This window comes from Lonchura striata, chromosome 7 (genome assembly GCF_050655825.1).
Source record: "Lonchura striata isolate lonStrDom1 chromosome 7, ASM5065582v1, whole genome shotgun sequence".
NCBI classification, from domain to species: Eukaryota; Metazoa; Chordata; class Aves; order Passeriformes; family Estrildidae; genus Lonchura; species Lonchura striata.
The window spans coordinates 9749773-9764658 of record NC_140709.1 but is presented as its reverse complement, the minus strand read 5'-3'; the positions used below and the strand labels follow the sequence as shown (position 1 = coordinate 9764658).

The window sequence follows — 14886 nt, the reverse complement described above, 5'->3', positions numbered from 1 at the left end:
GGTGGCTCAGAGACCCAGCCCTTCCCTGGCCCATGGCAAGCTTTCCCAAGCATGGCCCTGAGGACAGATGCTACCAGGAGAACAAATCCTGTGGGTCAGGGCAGCCAGTTTTCCCAGCCTTCCCACGGGGGAGACCGGACAGGGCAGCACAATAGCCATTTCCCTCTTTGCAAATACTATAATTGGAGCCACTACACCACATTTTCACAACCCACAATGAGGGTCGGATGCTCACGAGACCTCAGTTCCTGTTTAGGCACTAAAAGGGCAGAGATTTTCATAGAGGCTGGTATATTGTGTGCTATATTTATCAGGAAAATAGCCTTAAATATCAAAATGGGGCCCGTAACTTGGCTTTTGGAAAAGCCTTTAAAAATCCCAATGACCTGGCTTGCCCAGATGGGCACAAGTGATAATGAAAATCTGGCCAGAGAATGGCACCATGCACTTTGCTGCCCTCATGTCTCTGCACTGCAGCCTAAATCCAACATCAGTCCTGTCCCCCAGACACTCTCAAGCTGATCAATAAGATGTTTCCTACTGACAGCAGTGAGATGAAGGTGGAATTGAGGCCTCACTGTTTACAGATGAGTTTTTTTTATTTTCCACAGCAAACAAGTTTCATAAGTAATCACACATACGAGGTCTTAGATCTCTTAGCCCTCTGCAACCATTATACCCAAGTGCCTCACAGCCTTTCAGGTATTTATCTTCACTACTTGGCAAGAGACATGAACAAGACAAATGCAGTAACTTTCCCTGGGTCCTTACTGTCCATGATGGAACAAGAATTGGGTAAAAACCTCTCAAGTTTCAGCTCAGCTCCTCACTCACTACATAAGCCCTTCTCTGACTCTCTAGGGTTGGTGGAGATGCTCAATATTTCCCAAAAAAATCCTTCCTCCTACATACAAGATATGGGGAAGGGAGGAAAACACAAAGGGAAAGGTGAAGTGAAGGAGAGGCAGGGCCATGACGTGGCAAGCAGAGATGCCCATCTCTGAGCTGTCCCTCCCAGAGTCTGTAGCACATTAATTATTTCCAGGCATATTTTTCTCACTCTCAGATTTGGAACTGACAAAACATCTCCGCCTATGTCAAGAGCAACCCAGCAGGCATTGCCAGAAGCAATATATTACTACTGCAATTGTTATTGATATGTAATCAGAAAAGCCTTACTGCAACCACAAACTAGGGAATGGACACCCTGTTTCTCCAGAAGTCATTTGGAACACTGGCACATAAAGATTTTGTTTAAAATGCAGCAGAACCAGATTTGTTGATCTGAGGAGTAGCTAAAAAATAACACGATCTTTAAGCTTAAAATTTCTATTTGGAACCCAGCTGAAAAATAAATTCATAATCATTTTCATTTACAAATTTTTAAAATAATGATGATATATTAATATAAGCTTTTGAGTTTAAAGCTCTTCCCCTAAGTTCACTGAGAGTTCAGGCAAAATCAAAACAGGCAGAGACACACGTCATCTCTGCTCTGTGCCACTGAACTGGAGCCCAAAGCAGCCAGGCCCCTTTCTCCCTCACCTCAATCACTGTAACTCACAGCATGCCCCAGAAAGAGATAATATTATTCCTAGAGAGAGACTGTGTCTTCAGTGTCTGCTGAAAAACCCCCTAACTAAATAAAAGAAACTTGAGCTGCTAATATTTATTCATAATATTGAGTGCTTGCATGCAGAGCGCTACATGCACACACTCATTTCCACACTGGAACAGAAACTTTGAGGAAAATTCATGCAAAGTACACCCCATGAAGAGCAATACCTCTGCAGGAGTGGTCCATCTTGTTGTATTTGAAGTACCCACTTTTGCACTGGCAGAGAGCGACTCCATCGAAGTCGGTGCATTCTGAGGTTTCCTTGTCACATTCAGGGTCCTTCTGTCTGCACAAGCTGCCAGCTGTTGGGAAGAGGTGCCCAACATCAGCATGGTTCTCTCTGAACCCACCATTATGCACATTTGCTTTCCCTGGGCATCCCATTCAGCTGATGTGCTGCTTTAATATTTTTCTTTTTTTTTTTTTTTTTAAGTACTTTCTGTTTCATTAGGAGGGAGTCAACATTACCCTATGTCACCAATTCTTGTGTGTTTACCATCATTTGTACAGGCAAATAGAGGGGGTGAATAATAAATGTTTCAGTTCGGAAGCAGAAGGGGAAATGAAAAAGAGAAATCTGGTTTGGCTCAAGCTCAGACACATTTATCCCCTGACACAGTTCAACAAATCAAGTTTTAAGTTTATATCAAGCAAAACATTTTGCTTACACCAAACCAATTCTTTTCCATTTCAGTATTAAGCACTGGATTTTTTCATTTTTCAAAAAAAAATTTGTACTTTCATTTACATTACTTTGAAGCAGTGTTTTAATTTAGAAAGTCAGACTTGTTACAATGAGCATTCAGCAAAACTGGATAAATGGTGGAAATTGTGACATCAAATTTACATTTTTACTGAGAGGTCAGGCTAAATGGAATTAATAAATATTTGTGAGAAATAGGATTTTGTGGAAAATATGTCATTCATTTGGCACTCTCCTTTTATAAACCTTTCCTTGCTAGATTATTTTTTTTTATCTGACATGTTTTTTTCTAGGTACTTACACAGGAATATGATTTGTTTCTTACTCTGCTTATTTCAAGTTAGAAGTTGACTTTACAGAAGCACTGTATCAGAGGTAATGGGTAGGTAGAATCTGAGCAGGTTTACCCAAATAATTTAAAGCAATCCATGGGCAGAGTATGGCTTTAAAACACAGCCCATTGCAATAAAAGCACACATTAAACTTCTCATCTGCATGTTTACTTTGCCAGAATATTACTGGGGGTTTCCCACTAAACCCAGGCTAAGCGTTGCCACCCTTAAAGCCTTGAACCCAGAAGTCATAAAACACCACTTGCAGCAGTTTCCTTGCAGGTGCCCCTCTCAGATAAATCTCCTCCATCACTCCCTCAGGAAGTGAGGGCTGGGAGATGCCAGGGCTCAGCACTGGGGTCCACCTGGAGAAGGTCACACACAACACTGGTGTTCTTCTCCACGTCTTTCTGTGCTGCACCCACATTGCCCTTGGGCAGATAGAGGAGTCAGTGCAGAAATCACAGCTCTCACTAATTGTGAACATTTTACAGCCTGCAACACTGGAACTGGGCAGGCAGGAGAGCAGAGCTCGCCCTGCAGCCTCCAGCAGCTCTAATCAAGTTCTCCAGCAGGGTTTTGTCTCTTGGCTTTCACACCCTTTCCCTGGCTCCCAGCCGCGCGTGTGAAATCAAGACTTATGGTTTTTTGATCTGGCTGGGCCCAGTGTCACATCCCAGAGATGAAAGGCTGCCCTACAATGTCTCTAATCCTGTGCTGCACAATATTTTCACAGAGAGGCAGATTTCTCACACATGTGGCAAAGATAAGGCTTGGTATCTGCATCCCTTTTGTACTGGGAGGTTCTTAAGATGACTCCCATTTAAGTAAGATAAAAAGATACAGTGGGGGTTTTCCACATGAAAAAATATTGTCCCCCTTTTATAAAAGGAGCCAAATAAAACATCCTTTCCCCCTCCTGCCACAGTCCTTCCAGATGCTATTTACCTCTGTGGAGTAATTTCAGGCTTGATATGAACTGGCAGGCTTCAGTGGGGGATTTGCAAGCTCGAATGTAGCTTTTCACACTGCTGATAACATCGAAGAAAGTCACATTGGATGCTAAAGAGAACGTGGATTGCACTGAAACATGCACAAAATTTGTCTCCCTAAAAAAAACAAAAACAACAACAAAACAAAACAGCCCTGAGTATCACAGTTCAGGTTTGATGTCATCATTAGCACCATAAACATAGGACTGCTGTTAACACAAGAGATGCTTATAAGACATAGCACTACATGCACTATAACAGACCTTGCCAATACACAGAGAGGAGAATATGGAGCTGGAAGGAATGCTGGTAGGTCACTTTGGAACCAGCCATAAATCCCTCTTGGGCAGCCCATCCCCAGGCTGCTCAGGACAGGAGGAGAATAGCAGATGAGCCTGGCAAGCTGGTCAGGCACTCCTCATGCCCTGTACCACTGCCAGCTGGTTTGCATCTAGCACAGCACTGGCTCAAAATGGAGAGTGTGGCTCTCAAGTTGAAGATCCCAAATGCTCAAGTTTCTCATTTTTCCCCTGGTAGTCTTAGCCTTACCTGCTTGCTTTAACTGTGGAGTGGTGGTATCCTGGCAAGCCTGACAGCGATGCATTGAGCTGCAAGGAGGGAGAGAGCAGCTGTTAGTGCCCCAAGGGATGATGGAAGGAGGCAGTCCCATGGGATGTAGCATGGGACAGTCCTCCTGGGTCACTGACACCATCCCCTGTGTTCCCCAGAGATGCCTGCTGAGACCAAGGGGCTCTGAGCATCCCAGAGGTTCATCTGCTCTGTAAGAGACATGCACTGCCCTGTTGTCAGTAAGGGGTGGACAAAGTCACCATTGCACAGCCTTGGACAAGAACAAAGCCCTGGGGACTTCAACATGAGCATCTGTCTGTGCCCTGCTGTACAATGACCACAAAGGTCAGAGATGAGCCAGGTGTCAGCAGGGAGAGAGCCCCATGCAAGGCCAGGCTCAAAGAGCACCCTTGGACACTGCAGATCTTCCCTGACCCTGGATCTGTGCAGTTGTTTATATTTATTCCCCAGCACAAATCCACAGTGACTCCACCCAGCACCTCCTTCCTTTGGCAGCATCTCTGAATCACCTGCTCCAAAGAGCTGGAATGAAGTGCATCCAGCCCAGGAACCACTAACAGGATGAACTTGTGCATGCAGTGATCTGGATAAGAACTGCACAGGGATGTGCAGATGATCCCCAGCCCATGGGTCTTTTTGGAGCTATTGATGGCACAACACTGTCCAGCACTGGGTCTCAACTGTCCAAGAGCCACATGGCTAAAACTAAATGGTTGGGAAATGTGACAATCATAAGAGGAATTAAGGGGACTTGTCCCACCAGCACTGCCAAAGTCCCAGCCAGGACACTCACCACCTCCAGGATCTCCCTCTCGACGTGGAAGAGCTCTGTGTACTTCCCGTGGGTGGTATTAAGTTTCAGGGGAACCTGGCCAATAAATATTCTCACTAAAAAGTCAAATAAGACAAGTTAGTTGGAACACATCTCTGTGACATGTATAGATAGTTTATCTGCCTTACATGAGAGGCTGTTTGCATGGAAAACCTCTTTACAAGGCATACAGAAAACTCAGATCTGAGAGTCACTGCCCCAGTAAAGCGAAGTCACAGCCTTGGATTTTTTTCCCCAAGAAAATGTGCTGCAATGTTCTCACAGTCCCAGTCAAATTCCAGAGCTCAGTGCTGCTGAACAGACAGTATTTCACTTCAGTGTTCATACATTTCATGCAGAAGCACAGACTAACTTAAATAGATCCCTCAACACAGGGAGAGATGGGTAAATTTAGTAAGAAGATAGTGTCAGGTACCAAAGTTATTTATGATAGTTGGGGGTCAAATTATGTCAAATCTCTTACTTTTCCCTGCAATGGAAGGAGATCAAATCAGTGAGTCAAAATAAAACACTGTAGAAAGGACGTTTTCCTTTTTCAAACTGCTGGAGAGAATGAGCAATGACATTTGAAAAGAGGTCCAAAAGATGCATTTTTCTGTGCTTAGATTCATATTTGATTCACAGCAGCAGAATGCAATAATCTGAGTTGTCCAGACTTGCAGAGATAATACCCCTAAATCTTGTATTAAGTGTCATGAGATCCTCAGTGGAACTGAGAACTCAGAATTCCAGCTTTATGTTCCATCAGAAAAACAAATACAGTTGCAGATAACATTATAAAGCCTCCAATTCTTTCCCATTTTTTTCCCATCCACTGAACCAATCTTCACCACAAACTGCATATCAGACATATCTAATGTAACAGCTCCAGACAAAAATTATTATGAGAATCACCTTCACAGTGTTTATATAATCTGTCCATACTCCAGTTCAAGGCATAATCAAAACAAGTCTCTAAATGAGAAGCTGACATATTCCAACTTGAAGAAATGTTCCAAAACACTCTTCAGGGACACCTCACCCATGTTTCCTTAGCAAAATTTCCATGCCTCTAATCCTTGTTGATTAAGGGTCAAAAGAAAATCCATGAAAACAAATTCCCCTTTACAATGGAATACTGTAAGTGCTTGAGACTGAGAGTCCTCTAATAGAAAGGAAGGGGTCAGAATCTGAGTTCCAGCTAATAACTGTGCTGCTCAAAAAATGCTAAAGGTATGAAACAAGACCTTGATCTTACAAAGACTTTCACCATGGCTGCTTAACTTTCCACACGTGGCTGATTCCACTGAAGCCAGGTTACACAACAGCCCCACTCATGCCTCCCAAGCCAAGTGCCTTCACTGGAGTTTGCAGGGCTGATAAGCTGCTGAATGCTCTTTGGGATTTTGAAAACACATCAGGAACAGCAGGGGCACATCTGTCCTTATTAAGAAGCCTGAGCCCACCGCTCCATTGCTGGGTTTTTAAGAAGAACTCGGATATCTCTGCCTGCTCCCCAGGCAGCCCAACACAACAGGCATTAGACACCACACTTGTATAAACACTAAAAGGCTCTGACAAAAGAGGTGTCTGGGAGGAACATTAAACTCCTGAACTAGTTTGAGCCTAAGACAATTTATTTTAGAAGATTAAAGATAATTATTTCCATCCCTAGTATTTCACTTTTGTTTTCTTACCTAAATTGCACTTTCCTTTTTCCAGCTCATATCCAAGAGGACACTGACAGATATAGGAGCCATGGGTGTTGTTGCAGGTGGCCAGTGCAGGACAAGGGTTGGAAAGACATTTATCCACCTCTATAAAAGTAAAAAAAAAAACAAAACAAAACAGATTATACTCACAGAATCATAAAAATCATCAACTCTTGGGTTAAAAGAGATGAACTTGGCTCCCCATCTGTGACTCCTTGAGCATTATCAGATGCTTCATTGCATCATTTGCACTTACTATTTATGCTGTTCCTAATTATTCTGTTGGAGCTGAAAGAATAAATATAAACCACTTGAATATTCATTCAAAAGCCCTTGAGGTCTAGCATGAATCCATGTTAATATGAACATCCAACTCATCTATAGCACTGCTCATCAGAGGACCTCAGGGTTCTTTCCAAAGACAAACCCAACAATTTATGCATGAGAAGACCAAAGAAGGAACCTCGACAGCCCCAATTAGACATGTGGGCATGGCCTGCTTCACCAAAGTCCTGCCCTGCTCATCCAAGCCCTGTTTCTCTGCTCCAAAGGTAGTGCTTGAGCACTGATCCAGTCTGTAGGTTACCCAGTAATGGTGGAGGCAGCCCTGGCTGCAATTACCTCTGTCCCCCAAGCTCCTCCATGCCAGCCTGGGGATGGTCACAGCAGCAATTCCTGCCTGTGCCACCACTCCCAGTGCCCTTCCTGATGAGTGAGCAAGAGCCTGGGGAGCAGACACCACTGTGATAACAGTGTCTCAGGGGATTAAGGACTGTAATGTCAGATGATTCACAGGTTACACAACTCAAACTGCAAATTCTGAAGAATATATCCAATATTTCCTCTTGGGAAAAAAAAAAAAAAAAGGAAAAAAGATGTCCTGGTCAAAAAAGCTCTTCTTGCTGCATCTATGACTCACATGAGCACAAACACACATCACACACACCCACAAGGGCAGACCATAAGCAGGGCTGTGGACTTGTCAGTGACAAGGCTCTCCAAGACCAGCAAGACATCTTACACAGCACTTGTACCTGCCTTGTGGCTGCGGCTGAGTGCTGCAGCAGAGGCAGGAAGCACAGGCTCTGTGGTTAAAGCACAAGAGCCAAACCCATACGTGCATTTCTGGTAGCACTGCAATAACCCACAGCACCACACAGACCTGACAGCTCCCAGCCAAACTCTGCCCTGGCACACACCACTCGATGCAATCTCATGCCTGGCACAGCTGCCTCAGCATCAGTGAGAAGCAGATTTGGTGACTCTAATCTAAGCAGCCAGAAATGAGTGGGTGTGATTTAAAACCATGGCTTTCACTTTGCCATCCTTCAGTTCGTGCTTTGTACAGCAGAGACCAGGGCAGCCACTCTCAGGGCAGTGAGTGACCATGTACAAAGCACCATGTCCAAGACAGCAGAAGCACCTTTTGCATTCTGGTGAATGGCAAACCGTGGTTTTCAAAGGAAAGAATAATTTGACTAAAGTGTGAATCATTTTCTAAAAAGGCATTATCTTAATTTTTCAATTAAAAAAAAATATTCCATTTTTTTTCTTCTGCATGAAGCTATAGCTATAATTAAAACAAATCAGCCTGAGAAGTAACCTTTAGATACTTAATTATTGGATGGAATATATATTATTGCCAGTATTTCACTGAGATTAATGCCTTTAGCATGCACAATATCCTACAGTGGCATGATGGCCAGGCTCTGAGCTTCAAACACAAAGTCAGTTTCCTTTTATATAAGACTTCAGCAAATGTATTTACTTGAGAAGATAAGAAGACTGGCAGTGGTAATAAATTACTATAACAACATACTCAGCAAGACTATGGTACCTAGCCTATCAGAAGAAGCATCAGGCCCCTAAGAAGATTAATATTTAGTGAGGTGGGGTGAAAACAACCATAGGTTGTAATATGAGAAGCAGTTTCAACACAAATACCAAGTGCCGGCCAACTGTACCTTCTCAATAATAAGACAGATATCAATCATTATCTATTGTTATTGTTGAGCCATCAAGAAATATAAAGTGCATCCTGTGCTTACCTGTAAAGCAAATCAGATTTATTTTCTGAAAACTGTCAAATCTCAGCTTAATCTTTCTATCAGAATTTTCATCAAAGTGCTCACCCTTATTTCACCCATTCAACTTGATTGGTTAAACCCTCAGCTTAAAAAGAACAACACAGAGATGAGTTATTGCCCTCAAAGCCTGCTGACAACAGACTTGTCATACACACATGCACACACAACTCTTTGAAAAGTCTTCAAGTGGGACCCAGGTATTCCTGCCTGCTTGTTCCTGGCCCCACCACTGCTGAGAGCCATGGCACACCTTACCTGTGGCTGGAGGTGATGTCCTCAGCCCGACCGTGCTGCTCGACGGAGGAGCAGTGGTTGGTTTGGTAGCAGCCAAAGTAGTTGCAATGCTCGCAGTGGTCTTGATGGTTGGAGGTGCTTGAGAAGGACTTGTAACAGGGATGTTTTCCTTGCCAGGCTTTGCAGTGGTGGGACCCATGGCTTCTGTGCTTTTACCAGTGGCATAGCTGTGCTTAGTGGCAGTGGGTGTCTGGGCCCTGTGGTCTTTCATGGTGCTGGTCTCACCTGGGGTGGGCCGGTGACTGGATGGTGTTGTCAGCACAGGAGGTTTCACCGTGGTCACTGCCACTGCAGGGACAATGCTGCTGGGATTTGTTGCACTTGGTGAGGGACTAAGGGGTGCATCTGTTGGACCAGCCTGTGGAGTAACACTGGCTGTGGTGAGCAGTGGTGTTGTCTTCCCAAAGCTGTCCCCTTGGGTGGTGGCATCTCTAGGTGAGGCAGTCTCTGTTACTGTCACAGGAGCAGACACAGACACGATGCGTCCACCAAGCAGCTCCATGGGCTCCGTAGGGAGAGGTGACCTGGTGGGAGTGAAGGTGGTGCTCTTTTGGGGATGGTGTGTGACATTGGGCTTGTTGGTCTCTCTGGGTGAGCTCCTGGCTGTGGCAGCTGTGGAGGGCTCCTGCCTGACCACACTTGTAGCCACGGTGGTGCTTGCTTGATCACTCCCACTGGACTGCGAGATGGGTGAGGGTGATGAAATCAATAAAGATGCCAATGAGTAAGATGGGGAGGGCAAGGAGGAAGTGGGCAAGGAGGACGACAAAGCCTGCATAGGGGGTGAAGATGCCATCACAGAGGGCGAGCGTGGCTCAGGTGATTCTGACAGTGTAAACAGATGAGTTGGCGGTGGTGTCGATGACAGTGATGACAGTGAGGAAGAGGCTGGAAATGCTGATGAAGACAGAGATGATCTGTCAGTGGTCAACAGCTCAGAGGCAGTGTTGAATAGAGTTGTATTTTCTATGCTGCCTGTAGAAGCAGACGTCGATGGTTTGGAAGGGTGCACCAGCAACGGCTCCGTAGATGGTTCAACAAAACTGCTACTGTTTGATGCATTGGTCTGCCTGTCATGAGCCACAGATGACTGTGAGGCATCAAAAGGGCTGGAAATTTCAGAAAAAAAGGTGGAACTTTCTGAGGAGTCAGCAGAGGTGCTGCTGTTGGAGATAGACAGGAGGGTCCTTTCTCCTCCTCTGGTATATGTGGTTGAAATGTATGTGCCGTCTGTGTGAGAAACCGAGGTCCTTTTCTCAGCATCACTGCTACTGACTGGCTGATGGCTACCTGAAAAATCTGGAGTAAAAGGACAAAAAATATTAGAAAGACAGAGTAATATGAAAGCATTTTGAGGTCATATTAAAACTGCTTGCTAAATGAGATGTTCTTGTCTGTGAACGTGTCCATGATTTTCTAAGAATTTCAAGCACCATTCAAGCATGGTTATAGGATTAGGAGTCTTATTCACTCCTTAATTGACTGTAAAATTATGAACCCTGACAGACACTAGACTCCCATGAGATGTGCAGGTTTCCAACTCACTGTTCTTCACATATTGCTTTCCTAAAGATTGAGATCTTAACATTCCAGGTATATGTGGCAAGCTAAGCAGGAAAACCCAATTGTTCTCTTTATCACTCATAAATTACAAAACTCATATCCTCTCCCTCTTATCCTCCATTCCCATCTACAGAATATCCATCTTGTTCAGTCAGTTTTTTTTTAGACACAGTGAACTTCATGCCTCTGCAGGATTAAATTATTACATTATGTTAATTTGCAGTTTATCATAAACCCAGTGATTCAAAACTTTGCAGCGAAGAAAACCTAAATGCACATCAGCATGCAAAAAGTTCAATTGTTTAGCACAAAAGGTGCAATCAGACTTATAGTACCAATTTCAAGATGTACAACTAAGTTCAGCCAACTTTAAAAATATAAAATATGGTATTGAAAATTTGTTTTAATTCTACAACTGCCTTAGGTCATCATGAAATACATCTGAAAGTATCACTCAAAAGAAACCAGTTAGGGTGCAAAAAAAAAATGCAGCCATCATTATGGCTCCACTTCGGAAATAGCTTCCCATGTGTGTGGGGTCTGGTTTTGGAAACATCCCCCTGAGTGAACCCATAGGTGGTGAATGTAGTAATGAACGAGAACTTTATGTACAACATACTAAAAAATGGACAATTCCCCCCAGATGTACACCAAAAAACATCAAATTACTTGTGAGATCGTTTTGGAAAGAAGAGTCAGTGGGTATCTTGGCAGAACGTACGAAGACCGTCTCCGTCGCAAAGCCCGTGAAACCCCCGCTGCTGGTGGAGGCATTGGCTGTCCTGCCCTGCTCCACCAGTGCTGGCTCAGGCGGCCCTGGAGAGCTGGAAGCTCCAGCATGGGAAGAAGAGCTCTCCATGCCACCAGCCAGAGTGCCATCTGTCACTGAGAGCAGCATCCTCTCCTCAGCACCCGCAGACGTGGATGAACTGTACACGGGATCGGTGATGGGGCTGGACATCCTCATCTCAGCACTTGAGCTGCTTAGGGAGCGATGGCTGCTGCCAGTGGCTGGAAAGGGATTGAAAAGCAGGTTCTGATTTTATCATCTCAGATCAGACAGGACTGTCCAAATACTGAGGAATCAGTACCATCAGAGTCATAATGGTATGTTTATGTTATTCGTAATTATCACCCCAACCCAGACAGGCACTGGATGCGTCCTACAGAAACAAGCTACATGTCTCAATGAGCACCAGCAGCTGCTCACCACGGGCAGGACCACGACCACTTATAAATGCTGCCCATGCCACCTGCAACAGCTGTGTCATACCAACAGCTGTGTCATACCAATCCTACAGAGAAGGGGAACAGACAGGCACTCAAACACTACCCCAGAGTTCAGAAAAACTCACTGGAAGATTCAGCAGCAGCTGAGAAGTAGGTGAAGACTCTGGATGAAAGGGTGACCTTGGGCTCTGGGGACCCTGCTTGGCCAGATGACATATGTGTCACTCGAGGCCATGCTGTGGAGGACAGGACAGGGACAGTGCGGGTGTCCCCAGCTGTGTCCAGATGAGATGTGAGGCTTTCTGCTTTTGTGCTCCACGTGCTGCGGCTACCTGTGGCTTGAGATGTCCCTTCCTTGTGGATGAAGAGTGTGGCTGAAGGTGAAGGCACTGAAATGCTGGGAGAAAACGCAGGCAGCAGCTTTGTTGGAAGCTCACTTTGTTGGAGTCCTGCACCGCTCTGTGAAACATTACTCTGCATCCCAGGCTCTGCTGCTGATGAGGACAGCAGGACTGTGTCCAGGGTGCTGGAAGCTCCACGGGTGTCCAACATGGGCACTGTGCTGCTCTCCTCACTGGCAGTAGCTGTCACCACACTGGGTGTGCTGGTGAGAGGCAGGCGTCCTCCCATTGCTGAGGTCTTGTCTGCTGAGAGAAAGCAAAGCAAAGTGATTTATGTACCCTAAACTATAAATTAGCAGGTGTTCTCTCCTCCATCACCAGCCTCAGGCTGAGGACACAGAGAGAATGTGGCAAAAAATCCAATCCTTAGGAAAATGCTAACTGTGAAGACACAGCTCTTTGCTGTGCTAGGAGCTGCTGCTCACAGCAAGACACCAGGAACAAGTTATGGGAGCACTTTTGGGTTTGTTTCCCTTCGGCACTGCTCCCACAGGCCTGACCTGGGCACCAGGCACCCACACTGCCACCTCTGCACCCACAATGAGTGAGGGGGAGGTTACACAGCACCCAGATCCCTGGTACTTGAAAGAAAGCATGGCAGGTTTGTATGGGATCAGTAAATATTGCCTGTGCACCCAGGGTGGGAGTCAGGACTGACTGTTGCTGCTTCTGCTGGTACAAACACAGCCAGTGGGGCAGTCCGAAGTTGTGCTGTCCTTGAAAACACAGCAAATATCAAGACTGCTCTGGCAGTAAGGCTGGCTTTTCCTGGTGGCTAAATGGAAGAAAGAGAATGTGTTTTTCTCTGGAAGCTGAAATTTTCATCCATAACATCCAGTGCCATCATCCAGCACCTTCCAGCACGCCCTCACTCTCCATGCAGGTGGGTGTCTGATGTGTGGTCAGAGCTCACCTGGGGAAGTGCTTTTTGGAGCAGATGGTGAGCCTGTGAGCAATGGGTTCACAGATGACAGGGTGGTATCTCTGCCACCACCACCCAGAGAAGACTGGGAATGGCCTGGAGAGCTGATGTCTTCAGTACCAGTGGTAGAAACCTCTGTTGTTTGGGCCAGTATGGTGCTGGCTGGCAGAGACCTTAACGTCCTCCCTCCACCCTTGGTGCCTGTTGTGGAAATGGAAGTGCTGGTGGTGGGGAAATTGGTTCTTCTCTCTGTTGACAGGATGCTGAATGGCACATGGCTGCTTCCAGTAGCTAAAATGTGATAAAGAAACAATTTACATTTTTACACATATGGAACTATAAATAAAAATGAGCTTTCTTCCAACAGCACCCAGAGGCAGCAAGTACAGTATACAAACACAAGTAAAAAATAAGACAAGATGTCAATTTCCAAAGATGTAAATCCTTCCTACTAAAATTTGTCTTTTAAACAACAGTGTGATGCTGACAAAAGTGCTATTATATAAAAACTGTTGAAAGACTAATGCTGTGCACTTGATTTCACCATTATGTGCCTGAGTGCACTCCATGCTGCTAGAACAAATACTGGGATGACCCAGAAAAGCCAGGAAATCAGTTCAGACACGGCACTACCCTGAGCAGTGTGAAGGACTTAGAGAAGTCTGAAGAAACAGGATCAGGAGGATCATACTCTTTCAGAGCCCTGGTGGGGACTATAATCAAACAGCAGCATGAAGGACCTCAGAGACCACATTTAAAGTTGCTTTAAATTTGTTGAGCTGGTTCAAATTCTGGGAAGCAGCATGATTCAAGAAGTAGGACAGAAGGTAGAAACTGAAGTCTGATCCCTGGGACCACAGGGACATGATCTAATCCTCACTTGCTTAGTTCTCTTGTCTGTAACATGAAGATAGCCACTGGAGACAGTAAAAAAAGGACTGTGATTTGAAAGTTAATTATTTTTCTTGGCATAATGAAACTTTCCACACATGTGCCCTTTCTGTAAAAAATCTAAAGCACAGTTTTTTGGTCAAGAAAGAGCTGAATAATTTCAGACACAAAATCACACTGCATCCCTCCAAACAGTATATTCTATATAGCAGGAAAGAGTCAGGCAAGTGCACGCTGCAGGAAGTTCTCCTTTGGCTTGTAAGAAAAATGCTATTTCACTTCTAACGTGAGCTCACCTGGGGAAGGACCTTCCAAAGGAGAGCCAGAACGTGTTAGGGGGGAGTCTGCCACCTCGGTGAACTCTGTCATTCCTGTGAACCCCTGAGCTCTGGAGGTCTCTCTCACAGAAGATGTGGACAAGGATTGGGTTGTGCCCAAGGTCCTGTACGTGGCACTGCTGGCCGTGGAGCCCTTGGCAGCCCAGGGTGGTCTCCCACTGCCACCACCGCTGGACATGGCTGAAACGGGAGTGCTGGGGGCAGAGGAAGGGAGGGAGGTTTCCTCTGCCACTGGTCGGTGGCTGCTTCTGACACCTAGGACACAATAAAACCAGGCTTGATTTGTGCATACAGAGCTGTGCATACAACTGTTGGCTCAGCACCCATTTCTACAAGGCCCATTGAGAAGCTGAAGGTGTTTCTCTGGGAGGAGGTGAAACCCTTAAGTACAGGCACATGAA

At 45.3% G+C, this 14886-nt stretch overlaps 1 protein-coding gene across 5 annotated transcripts in view; it reads right to left on the bottom strand.

Moving 5' to 3' along the window:
* The window catches only part of HEG1 (heart development protein with EGF like domains 1), a 52357-nt gene that overhangs the window by 13830 nt on the left and 23641 nt on the right, over positions 1-14886 (bottom strand). For 3 of the 5 annotated variants that reach the window (XM_085584163.1, XM_085584167.1, XM_021526041.4), the window contains exons 7-16: positions 14444-14740; positions 13248-13547; positions 12059-12580; positions 11373-11714; positions 9102-10439; positions 6745-6864; positions 5030-5124; positions 4195-4253; positions 3602-3762; positions 1786-1920 (exon numbers count right to left, since the gene is read on the bottom strand). In XM_085584163.1, the coding sequence (XP_085440289.1) occupies positions 1786-1920; positions 3602-3762; positions 4195-4253; positions 5030-5124; positions 6745-6864; positions 9102-10439; positions 11373-11714; positions 12059-12580; positions 13248-13547; positions 14444-14740 (3369 nt within the window). The remainder of the gene's footprint in view (positions 1-1785; positions 1921-3601; positions 3763-4194; positions 4254-5029; positions 5125-6744; positions 6865-9101; positions 10440-11372; positions 11715-12058; positions 12581-13247; positions 13548-14443; positions 14741-14886) is intronic. The other 2 variants (XM_085584165.1, XM_085584164.1) reach the window with 2 other exon arrangements.